The sequence below is a fragment of the Lathyrus oleraceus genome, chromosome 7 (assembly GCF_024323335.1).
Source record: "Lathyrus oleraceus cultivar Zhongwan6 chromosome 7, CAAS_Psat_ZW6_1.0, whole genome shotgun sequence".
Taxonomy (NCBI): Eukaryota; Viridiplantae; Streptophyta; class Magnoliopsida; order Fabales; family Fabaceae; genus Lathyrus; species Lathyrus oleraceus.
The window spans coordinates 439,117,492-439,128,059 of NC_066585.1; the positions used below are offsets into that span (position 1 = coordinate 439,117,492).

Consider the following 10,568-nt stretch of genomic DNA (forward strand, 5'->3'; position numbering starts at 1 on the left):
CTTTTCCCTCCAAGTTCAATTTGATATTACATTGAAACAAAGATCTGAAATGCACTTTAAAACATGCTTGAATGAATGAATGAAATGGAAAGCAATGTATAATGAATGAAGTATGAGAAACTTGACCAAATCGACCTTAAAACTATGAACATTAATGGAAACTTAAATCATGACACACTAATGAAACATGACAACTTAAGCAATAGAGAAAGAGAGAGTGGAGAGCATTCCTTAACTCATTCTGAATATCTTTGGGTACAGGACGAACGATCCAATTGCTCATCGTATTCACCACTATTCATAGACTTTATCACAATTTGAATCAAATGATTGTCAAGTCTCTATTCACAAGCACCATTGTATCATCAAGGGCAACAATCAAAATCTCCTTCAACACTTTTCAATCATGATAAGAGATACATGTCATGAGCCTTATGTAATGAAGAATGATGAGAGTGTAGAATTCCTTAACTTGTCTAGAGTATCCTTTAGTACAGGGCAAATGACCCAGTTGCTCAAGGTATTCGCCTTTGTTCATAGACTTTAGTGCAATTAGAATCAAATGATTTTCAAGTCTTCTTCAAAGCACCACTTCATCATAAAGAGAAACAAGGAGAGTTTTCTTCAGCAACTTACCAATTATGATGAGTATCACAGGCCACGAGCCTTAAGTAGTAAAGAAAGGGTGAGAGTAGAGCATTCATATCCTCATTCTGAATATCTTTGGGTACCGAACGAATGACCTAGTTGCTCATCGTATTCACCTTTACTTATAGACTTTAGTGTGGTTTATATTCCAATGACTTCCAAGTCTTCTACATCTATCATTATCATCCCTCGGAAGTATTATATTATCTTCTCTTTGGAACCAAATACCTTATCCCTTTGGATCCCGTGTATATTTTATTGGACAAATAATCAGTGTACATCCTTCAAACCAAGAGTTGTTTGTTTATTGTCAAACATTTAATTCTCTTTGTTTTTGTCCCCACCATGTATGGTTCATGCCTTGGCCCCATCATGCATTTATTCATGCCACCTTTACTCTTTGATTCAAACTTTATTTCTATTTTGGGTTCCTGCAATACCATTGTCTTTTGGTACCAATAAGACTTCCCATCACTTCAGTCATACTTTTCACTCTTCTTGTTTGTCTCGATAATACATGTTGCATATAATTCTCTCTTTTCTTTGTTCCATCTTAGTTCCATGAACTGCAGAGCTTTGAATTTCTCATTGCACTATGAGAATATGTAGGCACAAGGATTTGAACCCTTGGCGAGCATCCTAATTATTGATCCTCCTTTCACCATGCTAATTATTTCTTCTGGCTTAGAGCACCATGCATACCTTTCATAATTCATCATCTATCTTCAATCATAACCATTCATCTCAGTGATATATTGTTTCTTTGGAACCAAATACCATTTTTCTTTGGGATTCCACCTATACCCTTTTAGGACAAATAACCAGAGTCCTCCTTTGTACCAAGAGTTGTTTGTATTATTGTCAAATAATTAATTCTCTTTGTTTTCGGCCCCATCATATATCGGTTCATGCCTTGGCCCAACCATACAATGGTTCATGCCACCTTTACTCTTGGTTTCAAATACCATTTCCTTTTATGGATTTCAACAACACCATTATTTTTTGGTCCTAAATTATACCTTTCGTCACTTCTACCAAACCTTTCAGTTCTTTCCCCTTTAATTATTTCTCTCTATCATTAGATTCACTCCTCATTACTCACTATTCACTACCTACATTCAATATCTTCTACCAATCATTCACCCCATGTGATATACTCTCTCTTTGATCCAAATACACTATTTATTTGAGCTTTATCCAGTGGTTGCCTTTGAACCGAGAGTTATTTATCTTATTGTCAAGCATTTAGTTCCCTTTATTTTTGGCCCCACCATGTATTGGTTCATGCCTTTGCCCCACAATACATTGGTTCATGCCACCTTTACTCTCTGATTCAGATTTCATCCCTTCATGGATTCAAACCACATAATCCTTTAGTTCAAACCATACTTTAATCACACTTCTTTCATCTTCCACCTTTTGTTCTATGAACTACGGGACTCTGAATTTCTTATTACACTATAAGGATACGTAGGCATGCGGGCCCAAATCCTCATCGAGCACTCTATCTATTCCATTCATGTTCCCTTTATTCTTTTCCAAGTAATCTTTAGACAGTCACATCCATCCGAGCATAGAACAATCAAAAAGGTTCTCGTTGAGTACAACGGAGGTGAGGGATGCTAATACCTTCCCCTTTCATAACCGACTTCCTTACCCTTTTTCTCTTCCCCCGGGTTTTATTGATGTTTTCTCTTTCCTTCCAGAATAAATAAAGTTCAATGGTGACTATGTTGTATCTTCGAGCGTGCGATGCACTCGGGTGTATTTCCGCTAGCTTCAGTACAATATGATGCTTGTATAATTCGCATGTAGTTCGTACACAGTCCATCATACAGTACGTACACAGTTCGTCATACAGTTCGTACGTAGCCCATACACAACCTTCACTCAGCCGTCACCCAACCCGATTCTGATTTTTTCTATTTTTATTTTTGATAAAAAAATCTAGTTTTTCTTGATTTTTGACTTTTCTGACATTTGTAGTATTTGAGAAAATAGACCAAAAAGGTTTGACAATAATTCATGATAAATAGATTAACAATAACATACATCACAGAAATCCCAAAAGGGACAAACACAGATCAACAAGGTTTGATAGCAATTCATAGCATCATAGATTTTCATATCATATTCATCAAAACAAAGCAATATAACAATCAATAGCCTCAAAGAGTTATACCCAAACTCTTTTTGGCCAAAACACAGATCAACAAAAATTGCATATATGTCATGATTTTATTACTGAAAATTACCCAAAGGATACAAACACAGATCAACAATCAATCGGTAACCTCAGGGGTTTTGGCCAAACCCGTTTGGTCACAAAAATATGGCTATAAACCATACAATATGAAATGCAGAGATAGAAGGGTAAAGACTCATCACTATCTTGGCTGCTTAAACTCATCCATGAGTAAAGAAATTCCCTCTACCTCGAAGTTTAAAGGTTGATTGAATTCTTCTTCTTTTCTCATGATTGCTCCAAAGTGCTCTCTTCCCTCTTCAGATTCGCTTCTTTTCCCAAATTTCAATTTCTCTCGTACCAACTCTCATGTCTGTCATGTTAATTTATATGTAGCCTTAAACTTCCAAATTGTTTCCATCCACACTAATATGATTTTAATTAAAACAAAAAAAATATTTTATTTAATTTAAATAAAATGTCACTAAATAATTATTTAATAAAATCCAAATTATATAATAATTATAAAATACTCATTTTCTATTTATCCTTATAATTTCTCTAATTATCTTCAAATAATTAATTATTTCTTATTTAAATAATTATATTTTATTTCTCCGCTCTCAATACTCTATGTTTTTATTATTTGTTAAATTACTAAAATACCCTTAAATCTCATAAACATATGAAATAATAAATAATCACAACAATTCAAGCAACACACACGCACACACGCACACGCATGCACGCACATGCGCGCACACACACACATGCATGCACACACGCACGAACACACACAACTACACATATACGCGCTGACACACACACATACACACACACGCACACACATACACATATACACACACATACACACACACACACTAGCATACACACACGTACACATGCACACACACGCACACGTACACACACGCACACACACATATATATATATATGTTCACTCTAATAATTTAAATAAATTAATAAACTAAAGTCAGGGTGTTACATATTCAACTTACATGTGAAGGAAAGAGCCATTATTTCATGTAGAAGCAAAGGATAGGAGATCATTAGCTTTCGAGAAGGAAGAAGATCAAGGATCATCATCAATACTCTCTTCATCTTTAATTAATTTCAAAATCCACTCTTGAGATGAGTTTCTCCTAGGTGATGATCATTGGTTAATTGAATCTAGGTTGGAATGCATGTTGGGTTTATAGGTAGAACTTTGTATTTTTGCTCTTAAATATGTGTTTTATTGTTGATACCATGCCTAATTGTGATGAACATATGTTTTCCTTGTTGTTGAGTGACTTTATGGTGAGAAGAGAGTTGGTTTGTTGGGTGATTGCAGGTTAGGAAAGAAGAAGATAGAGATCTGGAATTGCTATGATGTGTAGTAGTACCACTAGCTATGACCTGGCCGAACAACCCTAGGTTTTTGTATTAGGAGGTGGCCTAGACTTCCTACGATCGTAATTCCTGTTAATGCAATCCCGTAGCTAAGTCAATCTTTCCCCTTTTCATCTTTTTTTTGCTATAAAAAATCCACTAAATTCTATTTTAACATCAATACGATTGTAAGGTATTAAATGTAAGTGAATGATAAATAGGAATGGGTTTTGCTTGGTAGAAACTAAGTAATCAAGGCACGTGATTATGTATAATATGTTGTAAGTAATGAAAATGGAATGAGAAAGGGAGCTAAGCCTTGATTCTATTCGTGGCTGTCTTGAAGATATGTTATTTGTATACTGCATGAAAGATCATGTAGGTATCATTGAATGATAAGTGACAGTTAGGTATGCATGACCTTTAACGCGTATGAATTGTAATCAGATGTAGGTCTTACCTTGTATTGGTAAGATTAATATCCTGTAATACTAGACTTAGTTTGTGAGGTTCTAGCATAACGTTATCTATCTTGTAATACTAAGCTATCGAGGCTTTATTAGGATGGTAGCGAACATGTAATGCTAGACACAATAAGTAGCATACGTAGGGTGTAAGGACCATTGCTTCCATATCCCGAGATATAGGGATTAGTAATATGTAAAGTATGTTTTAAGAGAATGTACAGTTAAAATGAACTATAAGGTCGTCTTGCTGTATAAAATAGGTGAGAAGTGAACTTATGGTCATAAACTAGGGCTGGACAAACACCCATAACCCAACCCAACCCGCAAAAACCGAAATAAAAAAAGGAATTGGGCGGGTCCAAACGGCCCAACGGGTTCACCGGGTGATGAAACCGGGTTCAGTCGGATTTAAATGGGCGGACCCGGGTAGTAAAGACTGGACCGCAGGTACCCTGACCTGCCCAAATGACACACATGCTAAACTATGTCGTTTTGTACTTGGGTTACTACTCCCTCAACCCTCCTCTCTCATTCACTCTCGCTCAGTATTTCTCTCACCACAACTTGGAGAAACCCTAGCAGCTCCTCTTCACTCACCGCTCATCGTCACTCATCGCCACCATAACTCCACCCAAAAGAACATCGGCCTACCACCATTAACTCCACCTCGGCGAACACCACCACCACCACTCTCATCTCTTTTTTTCACTGACTTTCACGACGAGCAACAACATTTGAACTTGTGGTCTGATCTTCTTTCTTCTATTGTTTGACTTTCGGTTCCAAGGTTTGTGAATTTTATTCAATTTCAGAGTTTTTTACTTTTAGGTTTTTTCTACTATTGTTCTACTTTCAAATTTCAAATAATCTATGCTGATTCTATTTTCTTTTTGTCTACAAGGTAAAGATTAAGGTTATTTGGACAAATGGTTATTTCAACAAAAGTAGATGGTTCATATATGATTTGTCGTATAAAATCTTGTTTGAACTGATGTGTTTATTTGGGTATATGGAGCATGGAAACAGTAGCAGTCAAAGAACTCAAAGAACCATAGAGCAAGATCCACTAAACTGTAAGTGTGTTCAACTTGTTTTATATTGTGTTTGAAATTTATAATTTGTCCTAAAAACCACGTACTTATCTCATCGATGGCAACAATATGTATTACCTAATGATGTTATTGATGTTATTGATGTTTGATTTGGATAGATGGATCAACGTCAAAGTAGCATGGAAAGAGTCTTAGAGCAAGAGCAATGCAATTGTAAGTGTATTTGACTTCGTGTCTTTGAAATGTATGCTAATTGGGACTGTATGTGTTGTACGCATATGAATTTGGGCTGAATTGTGACTGTTTTTAACTGATTTTCAAATTGATTTAAAATGAATTAGTAGTGTATGAGATTGTTTGAAATGTATGTTAATTGGGTTTGTTTGTATGTGTTGTATGCATATGAATTGGGACTGTTTTAAACTGATTCTCAAAGTGTAGATGAACAAGCCAGTAGATTTGATGAAGTTGTAGGATTTGAATACAGTTATTGGAATTATTTCATGCTAATGATCATTTTCTATGTCAAGAATATGTTGTATAGTTAATCCCATTTTTATCTCATTTAACCTGTTTAATTGTTCCAAAATTGTTGAACTTATATATTAATTTTCAATGTCAATTTCAATGTCAATTTAAATAATTTAGCATTTAATTTGTATTTTCAATTTCTGTTCTAAACTACATCAGCTACAACTTTAATAATATATATCACTGGGTTAACCAATACTTTTATATCTTTCCAATACTTTAATAATATATATCACTTATTTAGCCAATACTTTTATAGCTTTCCAATAACTATTTAGAATGACACTTATTTAATTAGGATGCTGAATATATTCTAAGAATTATTTTTGTTGTTAATCATTTTAATCATAGTTTTAGTAACAGTAGTGTTATTCTAAGAATTTATATTGTTATTGTTGTCTTTATGATTCTTATATGTCAATGCAGTGGTGTTCTAAGTACTGTTCTTGTTTTGGTGTGGTTATTGTTGTCTCTGTTCTGTCTCTTTACAATTCTTTTTTATGTATCAAGTATTATTACTCTCTTTACAAAGTTTTTATTGTTAGTCATAGTTTTAAATCTAGTGGTGTATGAATTGGAACCGTTATTTGTTGATTGGTAGTTCTTGATTGGCTCCTTCGTTATTTCAGTGACTGGTGAGCCTAATCAAAATCTACCAATTAATGAAGTAGGTTCAGCTATGCAACCTATAAAGAAGAGGAAATCTAGTGCAAGTGGTTCTAGGCAATCATCTGCTTGCTGGGAACATTTTATTAGATTACCCGATGACCTAGTTGATGCACCCACTGCAGCCTGCAAACACTGCCATAAAAAATACTTGTGTGACCCTAGGACTCACGACACCACTAATTTGAACCACCATATTTTAAAATGTTCTAAGAAGCCCCTTGTCGTGTCAACTGACTCCACACAAACTATTCTAACATACCCAAGTGTAGATGGTAAATTGGTTCAAGTTAGCTCTAGATTTGACAAGAAAGCTTGTAGAAGTGCTTTGTCAGTTTTTGTAGCTCTAGATGAGCAGCCATTTAGTGCAGTAGAGGGAGAAGGGTTTAAATTTTATTCCAAAGTAATGCAGCCCCAATTTACCATCCCATCTAGGCGAACAGTGTCTAGGGACTGTTTTCAGCTATACTTGGATGAAAAACAAAAGTTAAAGGCCTTTTTTAAGTCTGATTGCAATAGGGTAGCACTTACTACTGATTGCTGGACTTCTATACAAAATCTCAACTACTTGACCCTTACGGCACACTTTGTGGATAACAAATGGAAGTATCAAAAAATAATTATAAGCTTTACCGTAATTCCAAACCACAAAGGTGAAACTGTAGGTAGGAAGATTGAAGAAGTGTTAAGGGATTGGGGAATTAGGAATGTGTCAACCATAACTGTTGATAGTGCCACTTCAAATGATGTTGTTGTGACATATCTAAAGAGAAAAATAGCAAATATGAATGGGTTAATGGGGGATGGAGAGTGTTTTCATATGAGGTTTTCAGCTCACATTTTGAACTTGGTGGTAAATGAGGGTTTGAAAGATAAACATTTATCTGTAACTAGTGTTAGAGATGCTGTTAGATTTGTTAAGTCCTCACCTCATAGGGCAGCCAAGTTTAAAGAATGCATTGAATTTGCTAGAATAACTTGCAAAAAATTAGTATGTCTTGATGTTTCAACTCGTTGGAACGCGACATATTTAATGCTAGAGGCTGCGGAGAAGTTTCAACTCGCTTTTGAAAAGCTTGAGGATGAAGAGTCGAGCTATAGGGAGTTCTTTAGAAAAGGTAATCCCCCTAGTAATGATGATTGGGACATTGCTAGGGCTTTTAGCGCTTTCCTAAAGTTATTCTATGAAGCAACTAAGACTTTTTCCACCTCTCAAAATGTGAGTTTGCATACTTGTTTTCACCAAGTGTCTGCCATTTATGGTCAGTTAAAGCAAGCTACTTTGAACTTAAATGATTTTTTTACAAGTGTGGGTGGAGATATGATGGAAAAATATAATAGATATTGGGGAAGTCCTGATAAGATGAACAAGATGATATATTTTGGTATTATTCTTGATCCAAGATACAAGTTGAGTTACATTGAGTGGGCGTTTAAGGACATGTATGGAGTTGGATCAAAGTTTGGTAGTGACTTGGTAAAATCTATAAAAGAGAATTTACAAAAGTTGTATGATTGGTATAAGCAAGCTTATGACCAAGAACATAATTCCATACAGCCTCTCGGTAGTGGTGGAAATAATGTCTCCAATGATGAAACAAATGCATCTGCTGTCCGTTCATCACTTATGGTTAGAGCTGATGCTTTTGAGCAACATTTAGAGGAGCAAGACTCGATTGATCAACAAAATGAGCTTGAGGTGTATAATTCTAGTAAGTGTGTCAAAAGGGATCCTAACTTTAACATTCTTGTGTGATGGAAACGTAATTCAATCGAATATCCTATTTTATCTACAATGGCTAAAGATATTTTAGCCACACCAGTGTCTACTGTTGCTTCTGAAAGTGCTTTTAGCACAGGAGGGAGAGTCATAGAAACCTATAGCAGTTCTCTAACTGCTGAAATGGCCGAGGCTTTAATTTGCACCCAGAATTGGTTAAGGCCTTCTTTTACCTATTTCAAAGATATGAATCTCATGGAAGATTTTGAGCTTTTAGAAGATACTGTAACAGGTAAATTTATTACTGAATTTCTAATAAATATGATGTAATGTTGTATAATAATGACTTATTCAAAATTGTTTATTTAATTATTTTAGAGTTTCAACAAATGTCTTTAGCAGCACAAGGAGTATCAGGTGTCTCATCATCACAGTCTCAGCCACAACCTTCGGGTTGTGCTTGAAATGGATGTATGTATATCATTATTTACTTATTACTTTATTATTATTTTTGTTAACTAATGTTTATGTTGTCCAATTTTCCAGGTCAACTATGTTTTTTGATTTTTTGGAGTCATGCATGATCTATATATATATATATATATATATATATATATATATATATATATATATATATATATATATATATCACTACTCAATGGCCAAATGAAGAATATGTACTTATATTTTGTCTCTTGGATTTTGAAGAAAATAGCTAGGCTACTACGTAACAGAATCTGTCGAATTTTGCTTCAATTGCGTCGTTGCTAACAAAAAAAGATAGGTTAAGTATAACTTATTACATTATTGCATATTAAGTCAAATTATTATGTCCAATATGTAAAATTACAGTTGTATGTTCTTGCAGATTAACGATGTTGTTCTTGTCGATGACAACTCTATTGAAGTTGTTTTGTGGCTGTTCTAGTGGACTATTGAAATACCTGTTGATGGTGATTCTCCACCTGTTTTACTTCAAATTGAAATATTTCATTTGTTGAGATTTGTTTATTAATTATGTTTGAATTTCTCAACAGAAATTGATCATTTTATTAATTATTAATTATGTTTATTAATTATGTTTTAATTTAGGCACACCAGTGTCTATTGTTGCTTCTGAAAGTGCTTTTAGCACAGGAGGGAGAGTCATAGAAACATATAGGAGTTCTCTAACTGCTGAAATAGCCGAGGCTTTAATTTGCACTCAGAATTGGTTAAGGCCTTCTTTTAACTAATGTTTATGTTGTCCAATTTTTCAGGTCAACTATGATTTTTGATTTTTTGGAGTCATGCATGACCTATATATATGAGTTTCTGGCCAGTAAGTACCATTGATCTAACTTACTGAAGTGGTGAAACAGTTTATTATATCAAAGAGTTTTGTTCCCTCTCTTATGGAAACTAGTAAGTGATGAAACATTAATACTTTTTACACATCTCTTGGTTTTTCTCTTAACTAATAGACTTGGTAACAATGGTTATATGTAGGACTTTGGTTTGAAAATTCTTGTGAAGTTGGTGTCTTTTCAAAACTTACCAATGCTTATTGGTTGGTTGCCATTGGAGCCTGTGAAAGTTTCTATAGGTTTTATTTTGCTTTATATTTAAGTTTTTTCCCCATCACTCCATCCGTTTGGGAAGTGAAAGAAGAAGGTGAAGGCTCTGGAGCTGTTAAAGAAGAGACTGCCTAAACTGTTGTCGTCATTGAGCATTGGTATTTCACTCTTTTTATCGTTTTATCATTTTCTTGCTTTCGTTCTAATGCTTAAATGAAGGATTATTTGTTTTCTTGAGGTTTTCTTTTGACGAATGTATTGAGTTAATCTTTATCTGTTTGTTTTATGTTTGAAGTAGCTTGATGTAGTTTTGATTTGTAGTTATAACATATATTTTCTTTTGAAATGAAGCT

At 34.4% G+C, this 10,568-nt stretch overlaps 1 protein-coding gene across 1 annotated transcript; it reads left to right on the forward strand.

Moving 5' to 3' along the window:
- Window positions 1–6,952: 6,952 nt before the first annotated feature.
- On the forward strand, window positions 6,953–8,695 carry LOC127104228 (zinc finger BED domain-containing protein RICESLEEPER 2-like). Its single transcript, XM_051041424.1, has one exon. It carries the CDS (start codon window positions 6,953–6,955, stop codon window positions 8,693–8,695), a length of 1,743 nt encoding a protein of 580 aa, XP_050897381.1.
- The last annotated feature ends 1,873 nt before the right edge of the window (window positions 8,696–10,568 follow it).

Bases quoted from the DNA above. Each gene is read 5' to 3' on its own strand.
- LOC127104228 (XM_051041424.1), top strand. From the start codon at position 6,953: ATGCAACCTATAAAGAAGAGGAAATCTAGTGCAAGTGGTTCTAGGCAA.